The 22,087-nt window shown below is 40.4% G+C and overlaps 1 protein-coding gene across 1 annotated transcript; it reads right to left on the reverse strand.

Moving 5' to 3' along the window:
• Positions 1-310: 310 nt before the first annotated feature.
• Positions 311-22,045, reverse strand: rad18 (RAD18 E3 ubiquitin protein ligase). Its single transcript, XM_086199261.1, has 13 exons — positions 21,886-22,045; positions 20,458-20,536; positions 20,161-20,222; positions 19,978-20,048; positions 16,889-17,268; positions 16,287-16,386; positions 13,534-13,721; positions 11,853-11,923; positions 11,590-11,650; positions 7,246-7,377; positions 6,419-6,533; positions 5,150-5,194; positions 311-696 (listed from the first exon to the last, which is right to left on the reverse strand). The coding sequence occupies exons 1-13, from the start codon at positions 21,934-21,936 to the stop codon at positions 600-602; spliced, it is 1,452 nt and encodes a 483-aa protein (XP_086055387.1). The 5' UTR covers positions 21,937-22,045; the 3' UTR covers positions 311-599.
• Positions 22,046-22,087: the final 42 nt, after the last annotated feature.

Raw genomic sequence — 22,087 nt, forward strand, 5'->3', positions numbered from 1 at the left:
AATTAAATGTCTACAATTCCTGATTCTTGCATAAAAGATGCTTAAAATGTACGTAAACAGTTGAAGTACAACAGCAGCAGCGATGCCATATCAGCGAGCGCCAGCACATCAGCAGACTCCCGCTGAAGATAAACAAAGTATCGAGTGACTAAACTCCTGCGAATGAAGCAATGTAAAATGTCATTGACTCACTCAGGTGGTCGGGCGGTTAGAGTGCATGTCACAAATGCAGCTGACCCCAGTTCAACAGTTCAAATCCCAGCTGGAGATCCTTCGCTGCATGTCCCCCCCCCCCCCCCCCCACCCCCTTTCCTGTCTGTTTACTGTTAATAAAGGTATCTATGCAAAAAAAAAAAAAAAACACCTCAGTTTTTGGTGTGAAGACGGTTTTATGGGAAGAAAAAAAGATAAAAACCTCAAGCAGCAAAAGAAAACAAAATACATTAAATAGTGACATCATCCTGAGGTTACCTGGACACAGCTCATCATTAATCACGAGTCTAAGGTTTCCCTCTCCAGCTACTTCAAATTCAGTCTAACGCTCCTGGATATCGACGACATCACATCTCCGTCTCCTCCGTTTGCCATCGCCATTCTCCTCATGTTCTACGGCGTTTTCGGACGGATGGCGAAGCAGCTGCCTTCGAGTCTCTGGAGCTGGAAGCCTGGTTTCTAACACCCACCTTGTCAGTGAGTCTATAAAAGAACGTTTTCAAAGACATGTCTTTAGTCATTTAGGAAAGGAAAGGCAGAGAAACATCAACAATGCATTTCACCTCAATCAAATTGCAAAAATAGCTAAATCACCAATGAACAGATCTGAATCCAGCACTTTCCTGTATTTCAATCACTCATAGCAACAAAATTCAGCAAAACTACAAACAGCAAAGGGAACCTTTCAGAGAGCGGTGACAAATAATTACTAAACAAAGAACATTTCTGTGGATTACGTGTACTGAGACTAAATAATAGCTCTGGCACATATCTAATTGCCTATTTTCTTGCCGTTTCCTCTCTAACTAGATTTTTATTCAGGCAATAAACATGAAAGAGCCTTTACTTTGGCCAGTGGACATGATAAATTATGCAGAATGCTGCAGACGCCAAGGAGCATAAAAGCTGTTGGGCGATATAAAAGTATTTGACTATCTCTTCAACAACAGGTTCCTCAAGACTTAGCGGTTCCTCACACAGGACAACCCACTTCCATAACTGACACTACCAACCTATTAAAGAATAAATCATGTTTTTGTGAACTTAAGGTTCTTGCAATAACACCTGTCCAGCCAGCACAGTGACAGCAAATAACTTCTCACCCTTCCAGTAACGTGGGCGGCTGAAAAGTCAGAATTCTTTCCAGAACATTGGAAGTTTTTTTTTCCCCTCTGCAGTGTTGATACGTCTACCGTTTTTAAAAATGAGGTCAACTTAAACTAGATTGTCACTGACTTGGACGAGGTTTTTTTTTTTGCATCAGCCTGACACTGAATGGGATCAATTTCAAGTGAACGAGTGCTGACACATTTTCTTCATATTTATTTATAGGAGTGAGTTAGTGTTCTCCTCTCACACATATTTATTAAGGGTGAAATTTTACTTTTACGACAGAAACACATATGGTTTGAAGACCTCCACGTCTCTAAGTAAGCTTGTATTTCCTTACACGCTAGCTATTGCCACATCAACGCTGTTGCTCTGCAACTGAGCATCTAGTTTTAGGTTACAGCACAATAACTGAATCACTGGACATAACCTGGGGGGACACTCCGATCCCCCCCAGAGAAAACCTCCAGATAACATAACAGAGAAACCACAGAGGAGCCCTAAAACCAGTGTCTCACATGTGGAACCCCTTAAGGCTTCACACGAAATGCTCTCTTCAAGCTGATTACACTAAAGATGGATATCAGCCTCCAGCCAGTGACAAGGTCCTGTATCTCTTTATCATAACTGTATGGACAGGAAAAACAAAATTCCAGCACTGGAATTTGGGTCAGAAGTCCACATGTGTCTTGTAGAAGTATCAGGGAGATGTAAGATATATTAGCTAGCTGGTAAGTCGACAGTTGGCAACCATGCAAGTGTGACCAAAACAATAGACCTGCCATCTTTGACAGTCGGTATATGGAGATTCAGGCCTGATTAATGACCAGCACAGGTTGGCAGGGGGTTGCAAGAGAGTTCCACCTGTTTTGCACAGATTCACTCCATTACATTTGCAATGAGTTCAATTGCAAGAATGCCTGCGTCAGAGACTTGACAGTGCTAATTCTGATCCCACCCTTTCAGTAATGTCCCTTTCACACTGACTTGTGTAACGTGTCAACATCTTGTATTATGGCTGAACTCCAACTCTATTCCACAGCATGAATGTTACGCTAGGTCATCCACGTGAATCACTCACCCTCCAGGAACACTGAACTTTGACAAAGTCACTGATAAACAATAACACGCACTCCAGCTGTATCCATTTCCATGAGTGCACCATCAGCTTATACTCTATGCAAGCTAACGTCTAAGCTAGTGTCAGAACTGATCAAACTCTAATTCTGGAACAATTAGGTTGGCTAGTGTCACAGGAGCAGTTGATTTTGGTCACAATAGAAGTTGATTTCTTAGTCATAACTCCACTTTTTGTCCATGAACATAGAATTTTTGTGAAATATTAACACAGACACAACACAGGCCGTAACGAAGAGGAAAAAAAGTTTACGTTAGCAGGCTTTTAAATGGTAGCTAGCATGGCCTGCTAACTAACATTTGTTTTTAGTAACAGCAGCCATCCTCTAAAACCTACACACATAAACACACTCATTGATAAAATTTGAAACAAGGGTTACATTACACAGTCATAAAATTCATTAAGCCTGCAGCATTCCAGAGGACCAGGACAAAGCTCCACTGCCCAGCTAGCCAGCAAAAGCCTCAAGGATAACCGAATAATGGCATGGCCCCCTTCCTCACTCGATTTAAATCCCAATGAAAACTGGTGGGTACTTGTCAACTGAGGGAAGACCAAAACCAGAGGAGGACATGCATCACTGCCAACAATTTCTCAAGCTGTGCAAAACAGTTCAGGTCCCAGAGGGACAACTTAAAGTTCTCAGTACAAACCAACAATTACGAAAGCAGGCTTAAGGAGAAACGGAGCTGCAGGCTGTTCTGATTTTACTACGGTATTAATGCCACAGTAAAGCACCTCTTAATAAGCAATGATAATACTGCAGAGAAGAGAGGATTTTTTTTTTCAATCAGAAAAGCAGGAACTGTAGAAAAAACAGCAACAATGACAATCTATCAGATGTTTAGACTTTGTCTTTTTCTTTAAATAAGCAAGAACCTTAATTTGGCTTTACACAGATCACACGATAAACCCAGGCCCTACACCCGAAAAAGGGGATTTCTCATTTCTAACTTAAATCCTACATAAAAAAGATAAAAATCAGCATAACACCACTTACACACACACACACACACACACACACACACAAACACACACACACACACACACACACACACAGGTAGAATTTTCAAATTCATATTAAAAAAAAATGCTCCAAGAATATCAATGTAGTGATCCACAGACCCACCGACCTCTTCTGAACAAGGTTGACTAGGGCACAGGGTAACACTGGCTGGAGGCCTCAAACAGTTCCCACTGCTCATCCAACAGCTCATGAGCTAATTCATCATGATTTACAAGGAAATCTTGTCACGTCCAGTTCTCGGGTTTACTGAAAACATACCGCAACCGTGGTACTAAAATTACTTTCAGGGGCTCTGCGTCACAAACGTCTGAAAAGGTAATGCAAGGGACAAAGAAAGTCACTTTTTACTGATGCAATATATGCAATATGATACTAATTTGAACAAATGTTGTAATATTTCAATCAATACAAACTACCTGTACAGGTATTTAGCTATATATAAAGCTTCTTGAAAAGAGAACTGGCTTTAAAAACAGATAGGTTTCCAGACTCAGTTGTTTGGCTCTTCAATGTTAAGGCCCAGAATGTGACTTCAAATGGAGAGACTGAAATGCCAGATTTTTGACACCCGCTAATTCCAAGACTATTCCTCATTGCTCTGCCTGACTTCAAGCTAAAGCCTACAGTTGCACGCCTCCACTGGGGGAAAACCCTTCTTCAGAGGTCAAACAATAAGTGTCAAGAGCAGATTTCCTCTCCTGCTGTCAGTCAGTGACATCTATGAGTTTATCATTATAACAGGCTTCTTCAGCCCTTGTGCTTCTTACATTTCCAAACTCCTACCTGTAGTACATACAGCTACATGAAACCAGGAAAGGCAGACAACTACAGACAACCCCCCTGGAGGTTGTAAATATGCACCTGAAAGACTCCAGGTTGGGCCCTCATTTAGGCTCCACGTGCAGTGATTTATGGCACACCTGATGGCTAAAATCACCCTTTTCACAAATCATTGATGCACATGCTGGAAAGGTAGCAAGACAAGCGAGGTGAGATGCAGTTCACTAGTGGGTTTGCATCTCTCTGCAGAATATTTCTGCTCAGGCATGATGAGCCCAATACATCGTTATATCCTCTGGACCTCGTTAGAAACCAAGTTAAAGAAAACAATGATGAGAGCAAAGGGGAAGAGCATTGACTACTCCTTTTAACACTTAGCAAAAGATAACATCTAGGTTTCGTCTTCAGCGAAGGGTTCAATTGACGCCCAATCCCAGGTCAAACTATTCTTTATCAGCCCAACCTCCAATACCCTGAGATGTAAACATGGCACCCAGGGGAAGATACCCATCTTCCTGGGTCGATGCTGTCACATCAACACCATTTAAACACAGAAAAGTCACTGTTTATGAAAACAGATTGACATTTTCAAAATGTTCCATGCATGTTAAACTTGTTGTATTCCATATTCATACTTCCTGTATTCCATATTAAAATATAAAAGTGTCACTTATTGAAAAAAAAAAATTAAGACTAAGCTCTGTAGTGCCTTTTTTAGAATGTCTTCTGTGGGCATCTCATTTGTACCCTGTGGGCTACCAGGTGCTCACAGACACCTTGTTGGCTACCACTGGACGACTGGCTACTGGCCCTGCTGGCACAGTTATGCTAACATATACACTGTCTGTAAAATGAAGACTGCAAATAGCTAAATCACTTACTCGTAGTCACTGGTGGGCTCTGGGCCAAAGATGTCTGAAAGTGAACTGAAAGGCAGAAAGAAACAACCTTGTCATTTTTACACAGGATTTACATTTTCATGGCAGAGCTCCAGATTCCCACAATCAGTCACATTTCGTGACCATTTTTGGAGGTCATGCAAATATATTTTAGACCCGCAAGACTGACTAGTGAACATACCCTCATTGGTTTTGTTTGTTTTTTATTAATTTTATCTAATCTCATCCAGGGATTAGATTTCTGTCAGTAGGATTCCATGCATGAGATCAGTGCTGATCTGAAGGGCAGAAGGGCGAGGGCCGATGTCTGGGACATCGTGAGCCTAGCGGCTATATGAGACCGTGAGACCTGGAGTACTGTGCAGCATGCAGGCGTTATTTCACACCACCTTCGCTGAATATGATGAAAAAAATGAACTGAAGGTTCTTCGATGTTTTTTGCAGTGACTGATGTTTGCTGAGCTTCTCTGTCCTTTGCATGTGTGACTGAGCACAATGGACCAACTCCAGACAAAAAGCTTAGAGAGAAGAATTTTTGAGCTTTCTGCTAAATTACAGAAAGAAAAAGACGGTTAATGCTCAGTAACGTGCTTTTATGTTATAATACACACAACTGACTTGTCACTGAAAAAAAGTTACGTTTCACAGTTTAATTTGAAACGGGAAATAGACAGCAAAAGTTAAAGGAAAAAGACATTCAGCAGAACATGACAAGGGATCTAGTTTTGACATCTTATAGATCGCTTTTAAGTCCCTACAGTGTGTAGCTTAATCCCTGAAATTAATGGTTGTATTGCACCACTTTCACTTTTTTTTTGTTGTTGCTCGATAAAATATTTCATGTAGATTATAACTGAAGATCTGACTTCTGAGGCTGAAGCCGTCCAAGATGGATGTCTCCCTTCTCCCTTCAGTGTTTGCATCAGATACCTGATGACTGACATGACCATGATGGGAATCATAAGAAATGTTAGGAGAGTGATAAACGAATCACACAGTTTAATTCATTGCTGTCATGCGGATGCAACACGTTTCAGATACTGAATAACATCCGTGGACATTGGAAGGACTTCTGTGAATTAGGGCACTTAAGAGGAGAAAGCACTCTGAAGGGCGATCAAGGCTAAAAGTCATCTTTGATCATCAGTGAAACTAATCAGATCCAAACTATATGAAAACAAATATGTCTTCTATCACAAAGAGAGCCGACCTTGACTCCCACCTGTAGTAAATCCAGATGTCCTAACTCACCTGCTGATGGACACATCACTACTAGTAGGGCTGGATGACAACAGCACCCCTCTCACCGACGGCTCCTCATCGACCTCCGCCTCTTCTACTTTGATATCTATGCAACTCTTTGATTCTGCAGTTTGATGTGAAGCAGGAGAAAGAAATGTTATCATGGGAGACATCCAGGAAACATGGATGGGTAGAGAAATGTTCTGTCACAAGGTGTATGCACACAGTGAATTCCCCCCGACAAGCTATTTCCCTTGGCTGATTTAAGGTCCTGTTTGTAACATCAAATTGACCTTGCCGCTAAAATATGGAGCAGGATTTCCTTATTTTTGTATGTGTTTTTGTGGCGTACAAATGAATTCACATGCAGGGTAACTTAGTCTATTAGTATGAGGACATGACTGAAATCATGAGACTCACACGACAATGTTACTGATATTTAAGACTGCAAAGAACCATTATAGTATATGACATGACAAGGATCCTCTTAGCTTTCCCAAACCTACAGCACATTCCTGCTGTGTTTACACTAGATACTGCATACTGTTGCATTTTCACTCTTTTCCCACAACACATGAATTTACACATTAATTACAGTTGTTGACAAATCTACCCCCAGAGACATGATAACCCTGTCAAACTGCATTACGAGGCAGAATTTATATATTTGTCTCACATGATGAATGAGTTTTACTAAAGGAATCTTCGTGAAAGATACAGAGGACACCAGGTAAACTTGTCGCAGCAGGTGATTAATGCTCGAGAGAGGGCTTTAAACGTTTCCTGTGCTGTGTGTATACGTAATTCTGTGAGGAAGGAATCAAGGTGTGCCGTACCAGTGGAGTGTGTTTCATGTGCACCGCGTCCTTCATCAATGACTTCCTCCTTGACTTGAGTCTGCCTGGCGGTATCCAAGCGCCCCCGGACCTGTGCAATCAGACGGCTGAAGTCACTGCTGTGCTGCTTCCCTGCAGAAAAAAAAGGAAACAAAAATAGCATCCAGGGTATCGTGTCGGGAGGCCATAGAGGTTGTAACCCATTCAATCTTCTGTAACGGTGGTGAGATCTGTGCAATGTGATGCAAAACTACATCACATGAGGCCATAAGGTTTGCATACAAACAGTACAGCACTGCTGACAGGCACAATGGATTTTCTTAATGTAGTAACTTCGACAACAGGTTACAAATACTAACAAATTCAGGGGTACTTTATTTTTTTAAGTAGCATCAAAAAAGAGAACTCAGCCCACAAATAAGATCCATACACACGCCAAAATCCTCTTGAACAGACGAGTCTGCAGCATAGCTAACAATTACCAGCAAATGTATTCACTGCAGTAATAAAGTCAGATTACAACTCCTACTGCAGATACTCCATCACTGACACCACACTGTATGAGACAAATGTGACACATACAATTATCCATCCCTGCTGGTGATATCCTGCTGAGCAAATACCTCCATACATCCTTCACGTGTGGTACTGTACTGCTACACTTACGTAGAAAAGTACACGACAGCAGGGACTTATGTGACATCCAATATTACCTCAACATACTAAGTGTCCTTAATATTCTGTTCAGTTGCTTATTTCTACTTGTACATGATTATTAATCCTGTACTGTGAGTGAAAGTATTTCTGTTCTGACTGTGATCAATGAGCAGTCATTGTAAGTGTTATAAAGGGCCAAAATGTGCTTAATTTTGTTCCTCCTGACATTCTGCTGCACATTTTAGAGAGAGCTTGTCTCTTCCCCCCCCCCCCCCCCCCCAACCCAACCTGAGGCTCACACACTTGAATTATGCCCACCGATGTGCTTCTACGCCTCCAGCTTGACGTCACACCATCTGTTTTTGTTTTTTTTCCCCTCTTCCAGATTCTGGAGTTCAGAACTAACTGAACTGATTGCTTCACTCACCTTTAACCACTCTACATATTTCATGTTGATTGTGTAGCACAGCGAAGTCCACGAAACAAATTTAACTCCTCTCCTCACAAACCAGCATTTCCATTTCACACTTGGTGAAATTGCATTTTTCCTCATCCGTTTTCATATCTACAGAATGAATGTGAAGCAACAACTACTTACATGGAAATTGACTAATGAGGTGTGTTAACCTCTCTTATAGACTTTAGCGTGAGTGGAGAGACTGTGTGTGAGACTCGTGCACGTGCCATGACGATTAAGATTTATAAAACAGATGGTATTTTTTTTATACACCGATTTATTCATCTGACAACAGAACAGTGTGTATGCATTTTTTTATTGATGTGTCCTTGGTCATGAATCTGAACACAGGTAGTGGAGAATCTATTCATCAGCAATGATGTCCAGTCATAAGACAATGTTATTCCGCACTGAAGTGATAGCTGGGATGGAAATACAAGGACCTAAGAGGACGTTTATGCAGAGCAGGAATTCCAGCTTGTGTCTTTCAAGTCAATTCAGATTAGGGACAATTTTTGGGATAACAACATCTGATTCTATTAATAAATTAACATTCTGACACATGAACAAAAGGCTGCAGGTTCCTAGTAGATTTTAGTGAGCTGTCTCTTGTCACCTTCCAGTCTGCTCATTCACCATGCTGGCAGCATGAGTCATCCACATCCTCCTCTGATAAATCTAGAGGTTATCACAGCAGCGCAGCTATTTATAGAACCCACCTCCTGTGAGTCACATCCATTTTTTTTTGAACACTTTCGGAGATAGAACTATAGTTATTTCCAACAAGTCTTTTTTTTTTTTTTAATTTCATTCAACCATTTCAACATGACTGTTCATGGGAAAAACATTTTCTCATGCTGCGCTGCCAGAGTGACCCAAGTCTAGAGGGAACCTGGACGTCTCTCAGTTCATTGAACAGGACAAAAGAAGCTCTGACTGACACATTGTCACAAAATATACCAACAGACAATGTTTTACATTTTCATTGCACCCCCCACCTCTAAATTATTCGCTGTAGACACATCACTTCTGCTCATTTCTGTTTCTAGTAATGAGCTGTAGTAGAAATGAGTCTGGCTCCCAACAGAAGACTCAATAAGAGTTGCAATTATGACTAGGGTGACACAGTTAACATTCAAAATTGCAATCCTTTTATGTGAGGAACAAACATCTGCAATATTGTGAATGGTGCCTATTGAGTTTCCAGAGGAGTCCACCTCTTCACAATATTGTTTACCATTAGGGCTGCACGATTAATCAGAATTTAATCAAAATCCCAATATGGCCTCCGTGCAGTTTTCAAATCACAGGTAGGCCTAATATGTGTTAAAAGCCAATTGTGTGTGTCAAACTACCATTTCAAATTAAATATAGTGGTGCTGCAGCACTGTCCTACCTCCTCGCAAAAAAAAAAAAAAAAAAAAATCTCACCAGTATCCTTTTAGTTTTTTGGAGAATAACGTAAAAATTAGCATTCCTTCTAATATCACAAGTGATGTCACCATATCTCAGTCAAACATAGGTATCTTTTTACTTCCTCCAAGCAAGATTCTGGTCTTTACCTGTGGATTTTCAAACTGAACCAGCTGGCAAGAAGGAATGGAGAAAATACGCCTCAGAGAACAAACATATCTAATCATTAAACATTTAAAGTGACTGGAAGATTTGTGGTCAGAGCTTCATTGTTCTATTTGAAGTATTCAAAGATAAGATTCAAATACTCAGACACGTTCTTCAGAAGAGGTGAATCGCCTTCAAAATAAAGGTGCTAATGTTCGGAAAACCTATCAATAAAGCACAAGTCTTGAAGAGGAGAAAGAGCAAAGTCACAATTTCAATACTTATCGCGCTTGCTTGGGAATTGCTTAGGGGAAAACATGATTAAATCAAGTCCTATCTTAACTCGAGGGTATGAGGGATGACATGACATCTTCTATTTGTATTGACCTTTTCAAACAAGAGGCAGTGCACAGAGTCAATGACAACCAAAAAAAAAAAGACTACAATGAGGTGAAATTAAAGTAAAGTAGAAAAGACAAGGGTTTGTTATTGGAACATCTCTCTAAAAAGCTGACTCAAAGAAAATGCCAGAGAGACTTGCTGTATTTCCTGCTGCAATTGATTAGCTATCTTTGGAAGTAGTGATTCATCATTACACACTCTGTCAGGAGGACTCAAAAGAGAAGCCCTCCTCACGTCAAGTGAGTGAGTACCACTCCGGAGGAAAAGCACATCAAAGTGTTCAATGATATTAGCTTTTCCATGTGCAGTAAAATAATGGACAGCACAAAAAAGGAGAAAATGTCAAGTCCTTTACAGTAAACACAAAAGTGGTCAATTTTCTGGGCTTAAAAAAATAAATCCATATCTCGAAGAGAAGTGGGGCTTCTCTCTGAGCTATCAGCCTTTTACATTTACTGCAGTTCACTATGGTATGTTGCCTTCTGCGTGTGGTTTTAAAAACACTGAGCACATACAGCAGGTTGACAGAGTGCAGAGTGGAGTGGGTCTGTGGATCTGTGACGCCAACTGTAAATACAGACTTTAAAACAATGTACATGGGAAAATGTAACTCCGATACAAAGTCCTGAGAGGTTGGCTCATGGAATACATTTCATCCTTTTTCCAAAACCACATCTCAAAAGAACCAATTGCGACTGGTGGATAAGGCCACATAGTCAACTCAGCTGTCTCCAAAAGCTGTGTAGACTCTCTGTGGCTACGGTTCTGACACTGATATGGTTCTCGGCTCACCATACTGACTGTATGGTGAGCTGTAGAAGAGCAGAGACTCTAAGGGAAGACCATAGCGATACGTGAATTCTGTGGGGTTTTTGACATTTCATTTGCCAGAAAGACCATGTCATTGCAGACAGAATTAAATAAAGATTGGCCTTACAAAAACAGAGATGGCAGGTTCCTCGGGACTCCCTCGGTTAGGGTAGCTACGTCAGCTGATTCAAATGGAAGTGATCTGCTAGGACTGGTGTGTTGAGCAGCTGTACTGAAATGGAACAACCTTTGTGTTTCCAGTTTACCTCATCAGTCAGCGTGATCCGGTCATTGTATCTTATCACATAATTACATGCTACATATCAGACTGTCAAGTCTCTTGCTAAGGCAGGCAGCAGCAGAGCATATGGGTGTCTTAAGCTGTCATAGCCTTAATGCATGAACACATTAATAGTTAAAAAAAATCAGTGTCCAACAAAAAAAAAAAAAAGACTTACTATAATTTGACTGCCACTCATCAATCTCCGTCTCAGTTGCAGTTTTTGATATAACCACGACCTGCAACAGATTTGAAATGATAAAACAACGCGTTCACATTAATAATCATCAGTGGCAAAATATCACAAAAACATTAGCAGAAAACCTTTTTTTTTTTTCTAAAAGCACACTGAATGAATTTCCACTGCCCCACAAGAGGTCAGGGAATCCACAGGGTTCAGTTAAATAAAAAAAGATATTCCATTAAGAAGTTAGCACTCACAGGTTTGGCTCTCCCCTGCAGCTGATTTCTCATCTTCTCATTGGCTTCCACCTCTTTGGCAATTTCTTCAGCTGTTGACAGAGCAGACAGACTTCTTTCTATCTCCTGAGATCCAAAATACTGCCTGTTTAATCAATTTGGTCTTTGAGAGCATAAACGTTTTGGCTCGCGAAAGATCACCGTCCAAAACTGAAGCATTTAAGAGGATGCAACCTAAGAATTGTAACGTGAGGGTGACATACTGTATGTTCACAGCTTGACAAGAAAGGTATTTAACATTAAAAAGGGAAAATATTGCTTGTTGCAGTGATCTCATAACACGTAAGAACATACACATCTGAAAGGAGTTTTCATTCTGAGATTGTTTTCATTCACCGCAGTGACACACTGTACAAGTCATCAACGCAGTGAGCAGCAGTCCACCTAAACTAGCGACCCCTGACCTCCACATTGCAGAAGGAATTGAACAATAAAAAAACTACAAAAAAGGGGCATTGCAGAATTTGCTCCAACGTGGATGCATCATAAAAAGAAAATCAGGCTTTTGCCACCTCACCTAGCCAAGTTTTTCACAGTGCCGAAAACAGAAAGGAGAAAAAAAAAAAAACAATGCAGATTTTCTACCACCATTGTATTCATGGTGCTTCTGTTGACTGACCCCTGCTTTGAGAAAAAACAGGATTTAAATATGGGGATATTGTGCAGCTTTTAGGCCTTGATATCTGTATAAAAGTAGACTGAGACAGAACGGGGGAACAGTTTGGTGCACGTCTGACCCACCAGTGGAAGTAATAAGAGCGATCAAGGGTGATGTGAAAGGGATGATGGGAACAGCTCATTTACAACACTGACGCTGTCTCGTTTGCATCTGGGCCATCCGTTGCAGAACATCGAGATGTTGTATAAATTAACACCCTGTGTCATCATTAAGGCCAATACACATAAGATGCGGTGTGCACCGAGCTCGCCGCTGGGTGCCAAGCACAGCTCAAATGGCCATCCGCTACATGACCTAGACACGTGCCAGAACGTTTCCCTAAATTTTCCATCAGCAGAAGAAAAGACAAGAGACTCAAGCACTGGTTGTTTGTACTTGGTATTCTGAAGTGAGCAGCAAAGTGCGCGCGCGTGTGTGTATATGTTCATGAAATCCTCGGGACAAGACTGTAGTTGGAGGAGTTTCGGCTTGTTCAGCGGCTATAGCTTCATGACAATCGCTTCCCTGTTTTATTCAGGCTGAACACAGCCAGAATAATCTTTTCCTCCACTGCCATTGCTGTGATCTGTGATTCCCCGCTGACCAATTACTTGCTTTTGGACACGCTGTCACAGAGTACAGCACCCAAGTTTGATATTTTTCAACATGTAGATACCGGGACACTCTCACGACGCTCTGCCAGCGCAGCATAGACCTGCTCTTGCACCGAGCAACAGATACACCCAGAATTAGAATCAGAGCAGAGAGCCTCACACGTTCTGGTGCAGGGGCCTTTACACCAGCTTTATGTGGTTCTAAATACACAAAGCACTATAATGGCACAGTCATTTTTAAAACCTGACCCTCGTTCCCCTGCAGCAAGACCTAAAACCACAGATTTCACAGTGCCCTACAGTATAACAGATAGCAAATATGTAAGTTGAATATAGTCCCGCCCTTACAGTACGCTGCACCATCCCTCACCTGATTTAGGGTTTAGGGAGTCACACTGGGCGTTGTAAAGGTGGAAAAACTCCTTGTGTCTTTTGATCATCTGTTCTCGAGACCCTTGCACTGAAAGATGACACTCTTTCAGCCTCCTCTTGAGTTCCTGCAGGGAAAGCAGGTTGTACACCACCTTCGCCATCGGACGCCTCGCTTTGCTAATGGAGCTGTAACAGACAAACAGCCCAGTTCATTCCTGGTTTTCTGTATTTCTGTGCGCTACTGGAATAAACTCCTATGGCTGCAGTAGATACATTGATAGCATTGAACAACAAAATCAGAGAAGGATGTATGTAACTTGATTATATTTATTATCGTACATAACTTAGCTTGAGATGACAAAACATTATGGGATGTGAGACAGGATTTTTTTAACCAGGTAAATAATTAATATATTCAGGTACAACCAGAAACTAAAAGCTTAAAATATTCCAGTTATACTGTTTCCATTTTGTTTAGAATACAGATCACCTGAATTATTAAGGTTGGTAGCAAGAAGAGGCCTTCCTGTACAGACTGGCAGGCTACACACAGTAAGGCCAGAATATTAAAAGCCTCTGCCATTTATCATTGTGACACGAAGGTCTACTCCAGTCCAGTGATGCCCGTACATAAATATGACAAATCATTAAGTGAAATTCAAATTGCTGGCCAAGTTATTAATCACCCTGAAAAAGAAAAATGCAAAGGTCAAACAAGAATCGAATGTCCACAACCAAATATGTAAACATGTGCGGATGTGTGTGTTGCCGAGTGATACGTCAAGTAAGGCATTGCCACAGGCCAACACAGTCCTTGGTAAACGAATCAGAGGGCTTCTGAGATCTGTACACAGCTCCTCCTTCATCAGGACTAAGATTCCGCTTTGCAGCAACACACAGTTAACTGGCAGGGGATCTGGGACATGCAGCAGCCTCCAGGGTCATGACAACAGGGGCCATCATTGTGTGCAAAAAGCAAGTTGTTGCAGCAAGCTCTGAGGCAACACGGGGGCTATGGTGATCATCTCTATCATGTCGAGAACATAAAAGTAGCACAATCTACATGTTCTGCTGATCATCTTCCACGCACAGATGCCTATGACTCTTTTTTTTAAAGAATCTCATCCCTGACCATCACCTCGGGAAGCCAGTTCTTCACATGAACAGATCATTTGTTCATGGCCACATGATAAATCTGTTTGCAGCAACAACTGGGGGAAATATGACTCCTTACATTGGCTGGTAAAACACTGACAAAGGTCAGGCTCTGCAGGCTGGTTAACAACGTCACTGGAGGCTCCTTCTAGGATTGTAGCTTCAGGCAGAACTGAAGATCTATGGACAGAATTTTCCCGCTACTTACGCAATGACGGCCTGCCGCTGCTTCAGAATGTCATAAAAAGTGATGAGTAGACCTGAGAGGTTGTTAAGATGTTGTGTCTTTTGCACTTTGAATTTCATTATTTTCAAAGTAGATCAGTAGAACAGTGTGAAACATGCGCGTCAGCACCTCAGCACCAGAACATTTCCTGGAGGTCTGAAATTGGACTTGCATGCACTCAGTCATAACACAGAAAAATGTGTTAGCCTGGTGATCCAGTCTATGGCACAGATTACTATCTCCCTCTGTAGGTACGTTACAACATTACACCTACTACATTAGTTTCTCAAAAAACGAGGGACTGAAATTTCGGAATGCATGTTGCACAATATTAGAATGTTGAAAAAAACTCAATCTTTTTAAATGTAAAATATCAATGCACCACCGACCACAACTTCATGCCTTTCCAATAATTGGCCTCGAGCACATATTCAAAGTGACCTGGTAGGTTTCAGTGTCACATCTGGAAATTGTAAAAACACACCATCATCATCTAATCTTGCGTGGGACTTAACAACCACCAAAGGACTCATAACAAATGAAAGAAGGAGTAGGAGTCATCATCAAACCAAAGATGACCGAAGTAGGAGAGGATGTACACACGTGGATGTAACGATATACTTCTTGTAACCATTGCAACAATTCTAAAAAAAAAAGGCAAAAGTCTTTAGTGTCTAAGTTTAGTTTCTAAGTTGTGACAAATTCTCACACATCCCAAAAGCACACATACGATTACATACTGTGGAAAAATTTCAGGTAGTGGAAAGAACAGACTGTAGGAACTCCCTTAATTCCACTGTGTGCAGTTTGTATATTTTTGTGAAGATTTGTAGTACAAGCAATATCAGAATGTTCCTAAAAGATGTCTTTAAACACAACAGTCAAAACTAAATCTGGGCTAACAGATTACAAAGACCTATATCAGGATTTCTGTCTGCAGACTGCCACCCTGTAAATCCGGGATATGTTGAGTACACCCAGGCTTAGCAAAACTGCTGGGCATAGGAGAAAAACTGTGGCAAAGATCAATCAAAAGTCAATTTTATACACATTACTGTCAGACAATCCCCATTCCCCACGTCACTGGATCCAACCAACACGTCATCCAACCCTTACACAGACACAGTGCAATTATTAATTATTGCTTTTCTAGCGAGTTTAATAGATTTCCATTTAACAGTCTAGATGTGGCAACCCTTGTGAGCAAAATGGACAAAGAAATTACTGCTGCTAAACCCATAATTCATAGTTTTTACATATTTCACTTGAATTGGAAGCAACAATCTTTGAGGAAAATCTATTAAATAATTTTACGTTCAGCAACCAGCCTATATATCATGACTTCTCTACGATGTGAGAGGCAATCTTACCTCCTCAAGCTTTCCATCTTCTCTCCTCTGGAGAGACAGACATCTAGATGCTTGTTGATAAACTGCTGAGACACATTTACAGAACACACAGGGCACGGCACTGCAAAAAAGATAAGAGACATTCATACACAAGGTGATAAATCAAAAAACTGTGATGCAAAATTAAAGGTGAGGACGTGGTTACTAGGACGGTAGGGGTCCCATTCTGGTTTTATTTTATGTGTGTGTGTTTGTGTGTGTATGTGTGACACAGAAGCCAAATGAAAACAATAAAAGCAAGTTCTGTAACTGGCACTGAACATATATTAATATGCATCCCGATGCATGTCTGTCTGTTGCTAGAATAGTTATTACCACACCAGCTCTGACTCCATCCAGGCTGTGCTCAACGAGTTTTCTCCACGGCAGTTAATTTTTATTCCTCTTCCACTTAGGTGTGGAAGTTTGGCAGATATACAAGTGACTTAATAGCTCTCCCTTGTGGAGATTCTGTGGGAGGCTACTGGAGAGAGACTCTTTCTGAGAATAAATCTAATTAGATGCAGTGAACACATCAATACTGACTGATGCTTCCTTCACCTTTATCAGTGCAAAGGGCTTACCTTTGATTACAGGCTTTATGTCTTTTGATGGGGAGGAGGAATGAGCCGATTGATGTCCACTGTCCAAGCTCTCCCCCACATCCATTGGCTCTTCCTTCACTTTGACTGGAGGTTGAGTATTTACTGAAAGTAGGTCAGTATCATTTGCATTGTGCGTACGTGCAGTAGCTAGCTTCCCCAAATGAACATAGCAAGCAGCTAAACCATCCTGCTGGGTGTCTTTAGTGGGAGATGTTTTAGGTTTCATCTGGAAAAAGTGAGTCAAAGTAGAGCTGTTAGACTTCTGGCCCCTGTCTCTGGGAGTTTTTCTCTTGACAACTGAGGCTGGGGTCTTTGGTGACATCGGAGGAGAGTCAAAATGGACTTTTGACAATTTCTGCCTGGGTTAAAAAAAAAAGAGGAACAAAAGGTAAGTGAGAGAAAACACATGCTGTATGCAATTTATATATGCAGCTACAGCGCTATTTAAATATTTTATCAGTTTCAAATGCAAATGTACAAAATCAGGGTTTTCTAAAGAACATCGAGCCCATGAAAAGGAATTAGGTACAAACAGATTATGTTCACAGCTGCACTTCGACTACAGACTGCACTCAATACCTTCCTCCTTTTTCTTTGACTGAGAAGGGAAAAAGTAGCCACTTTGTCTTCAGTCTTAGAAATGTGGAAAGCAAACAAAATGCAGCAGAGCCATTACGTGGCAATAAAATGGAACCAATGAGGTGTGCAATGTTCTGCTTTCCATATTTAGCTTTATATGAGGGCTTTATTGAGTCCATTACTGTCTCTACACACAGCTATGATGACATGCTTTCAGTCCTTCACAAAGACCCTAAAGAGATATTCCCCTTCCCTACGAGCACCACTCAATCCGATTTTAAATTCTTTATGTTTTCCAATAATTTATTTTCGAGGTGAGAGGTGAAGTTTGCTTTTTTCATATGTAAGTATTTTACCAGCTTATATGTAACAGCCTTTAGGTTTGTATTTTTGCCTCATTATTCTTTAAATGGCACCCGGGTGGCCAGTGCTCCCAATAATAACATGCTCAAATGCAAGAAGGTTTCCCTGCATTGTTTGAGTGGTGAAAAAAAAAAAAGACAGCAATAAATTGTTTAAGTCCCAGTGAATTTCCTTTAGACATGCAACGGCTACTTCTCTCAATGCCTACAGTCAGCTTTGATAATAAAAAATAAATATCCGCCCTAAAGCTACATAACACACATAACAACAATACAATGTTGGATGACCTCCACTAATGAAAAGAAAATCCCTCACTGGATTTGCAGAAAATCCTTAATTCAAAAGTAGATTACTGGAAGGCAATTACAAGTGTTTCTCTAACGTTGCTAAATTGAAATAAACTGAAGATCGTCTCCTTGTATTGAGACTGTAATCTTATCAATAACTGTGGGAGCCCCTGAAATCACTGAAGTAATAATTGTCTTGAATTCTCAGAACAATGATACAAACTCTAAAGATGTGCACCTGCGTTCATGCTACAGGATTGTGTCTTATTTCCTAATCTGCCATTTTCAATATTCCACTACGATAGATCTTCAGGGGGAAAAAGCACTAGAAATAAATTACCCTAAACTAACTATTGTACAATCAAGATGACTGCAACAAAATGAATTGCATGAAACCATTTCTCTATGTGTGCTGACCGGCAGAAAGCCATAAAAATACTTGGCTTATTCAATTTGGAATAAAAATGCCATCGCTCATTAAGGAGCAACGAGGCAGTTCAGTCATGGACATTTGCATGAAATAACAGGCCATTTATTGCAAATGGTTACACAGTTAAGACAGCAGAAAGGGGCTCTGCTCTGTTTAAAATTTAAAAAAAAGAAGAAAAAAAAAGAGGATGCAGCGCGGAAAACTCATCTTCCTAAATACTTACGACACCAGGAAGACACAGGAGAAGTAGAGGGAGCTGTGACAGTGATCAGGAAAAATAGAGCAGTTCTCTAAAACATTTGTATGAATGTGGCTGGATATTAGAAGCTCACTGATGCATCACTTTATTATGATGTGACAGCTGAATGTGACCTCTGTGTTCTACCTGAATTAATAGCTACTCAGTTTGCATAAAGCGTCTTTGTTTGCTGACAACTAGATGAACTCCGAATTGAAAACATATACCAAATCATCCTACTTCTATGTTTGTTGAATGAAGGGATGCACAATAATATCAGCACATTATCAGTACCGGTAGATATTGGTCATTCTGTAAAAACAATTGGTCAGTTTCGCTTATTTTTCTTCTTCATTGCTAATCAACAGTTGTTCATCACAAGGAGACAACGCGGTGAATATATCATTTATGGGCGTTTACAAAGACTTTGGAAATAAAGATAAGCTATTTAAATTGCATTAGATAACATGTCAATATCAAAAACTTGTTTTCATACTAGGGATGACAAAATCCAGTTACTTTACCCCCAATCCCATTCTGATCCTTCATCACTGAGTGTCCGCCAATGTGCACACGTCAAGGCAGCCTAAATTTAAGCTATTAAAACCAATGTCGTGTATATACCTGACAGAAATAGCTCTGCGATAGGGACATCCACATTGACCTTTCACTATTTCCTACGAGGGAAATCTGGCCTTTGATGCCAGTGGCTGTAGAGACACTCAGCATGTTCCTCTGATGATGTCTGTACATCTTCACTTTCTCCTGTTGCTAATGCAATGTGTCCCAGTTCAGAGATGAGTGTCGGTGTCCTGCTGTGTTGAGTGAGAGTGGACTGATTGGTGCTTTTTTTTCAAAGCATAACAAAAGATCACTCATATTTCTTGCTACAAGCGATGAGATCCCTCAAGACGATTCCTAGACGGGCTCCGTACCGATCCTTGAGATCGGTTCATGACATCCACGTTCTACACAGTTAATATCGACACAGACTAACTATATCCAGTATCACGAATCCCCAACTGAGTCATGCCTCCTTCTTTTACAAGCAAGTGCTGCTGAACCCTATCAGACAACTATTAGCAGAGAAGAAGTTCTGGCACTTTTAAGACCTGAGTGACTGAGTGAGTGTGCTTACTCGTCATATGCAAGCTAATGAATGACTGATTACCGTGCAGCTTGAAAGTTTACCACCAATTCATCCAATAAACGATTATTTCTCAGATCTTGTTCCGTTGCTTGCTATAAAAAAGGACAAATAGGTCAAATCTTGCTCTCTTCATAAAATGAATTGATGATGACAAGATGACACAATTGAATATGAATCACTGTTGTGTTATTGTATCATACGTACGATATTGCAAACCGGACATTGCAACTTGTAAGAGAAAAATCGTCTGATGCACAAGGAGCAAACTGTGGAATAAAGTAAACAACAATATTAATAGGTTGTTAAATCCCTAATCAACATGTAAATCACCTCCTTTCTTGCATCAATGTTGTAAAACAATACTATAATTAATTACATATTAGATAAAACTGCCTGAAAACATAAAAAGAAAATCTAGCCAGGTTCATTGCTGCCATTTTGCAGGGATAGTTGTGAGGTGTTGAATAATTAGAATCATAACTGTTAAATGGTACTACTTACAGTTGTGAGAGCATTTTGTCATCATCGAAATACTGAGGAAGTCAAAACATATGGGGCAACGTAGCAGGGTGTCAAAAGACTAGATGAGAAACACAAGGTTCCAAGGTTACACAGGAGATAACTCAGCAGTTGACTGTCATTACCTGACACATACATCTTGGTAATAATACATGCATCTGTTTAGAGCAGGACAGGCAGGATGTACTCAAAAATAAAGATCAAATGATGAAAAAACTATCAAAAATCCTGTACTTTATTCAAACATTTTAAAACTAAAATGATATTTATGTCAATGTAACTCCACAATTGTAATCAAAACATTACTTGATGATTTGCCGGCTTCCTTTCATCAGGAAAATTAGCAAAGAGTTTTGCACAATATCTCACTGATCGATGACAAATTAAAGGAAGCCCAGCATATTGTTTCTTGGCAAGATGGCGGGCCAACATGAGCCACCAGAGGAGCTTTAATGAGCCCTTGCAAAGATTCTGAGAGTCTGTGTAACTTGAATACCACCATCCTTCAACAAGTTAACTCCACATAAGGTGTTTTGATGGCCATGGTGAATTTTGGACTAAATGGGAAGGGAGGATTTTTTCATAGTTTTTCTAAACTCATCACACCACAGGACTGTTAATCACAGAACACACACACCCATGCACACCTACAGTTAATATAAACTCCTGTGGAATACATTCAGGGTTAATGCATTTGTGCATTTATGTTTATTGTCGTTGCTCTAAACACAAAGTGCCATGTTAATTACTGTAATAAATTTCACATTTATCTAACAAAATCCCCAAAACAGCTAGGACAGCGTCAATCGCAACAAGAGTATTCAATATGAGCAAATGTGCACCTAAGTGGAACAAGGACTTTCTCATGTGAGCATCTGTAAATATGGTGGAATGTGGGTCAACATTTAGCACTTTAACTGTCATGGTACATCAGTTGTACTGTCCTGAAGTCTGTTTGTTTCCATGGGAGCGTTACCTACATACCGTTGTTCCTTTATTTAATATTAGTACGTTTTAACATCGATGTTAAACAATCTGAACGGACAGCATATCAATTTTAGATCTCGTACTATGATCGACATGAACACTGGTTGACAAGTATTATTCTGGCAACTACAGCTTCTTTCTTTCTTTTATTACCGACATAAACGTGGTACGTAAACCACACAAATCTACATTCTTAAATTTATGTTCACGACCCAAAGTTACATAGGAAGTTCGATAACACACCAATTATATGTTAGCAGGAGAACTAGCTCAACATTTCTCTGCTTGACAATGGGAATTTTAAGCTTGTGCTTTCAAGCTAATGTTACCCCTTAGCTAAAGACTCGCTCCATTGGCTTACGGCTAGCATAACATGAGCCAACCACACAGCCAAACGGATACCTTTAAAATAAATAAACTTACTTTTAGTGACGCTAAAGCGGGAGGCAAATCTGCTTCAATTTTTAACTCCATGGCTGAGAAGCATTAAGCAGGTTCTCAAGAGTTGTAAAACTTTTAGTTGCACTAGTCATCAGCAAAATTGTCCCGCTCGAAACATACATAAACAGGATGTACCTTTTCTAGCGTCATTTGACGCCTTCCGCTGAGTGCGTGTTCCAGATTT

The sequence above is a fragment of the Aulostomus chinensis genome, chromosome 3 (assembly GCF_037954235.1).
Source record: "Aulostomus chinensis isolate RoL2024-O1b breed Wild chromosome 3, RoL_Achi_v1.0, whole genome shotgun sequence".
Taxonomy (NCBI): Eukaryota; Metazoa; Chordata; class Actinopteri; order Syngnathiformes; family Aulostomidae; genus Aulostomus; species Aulostomus chinensis.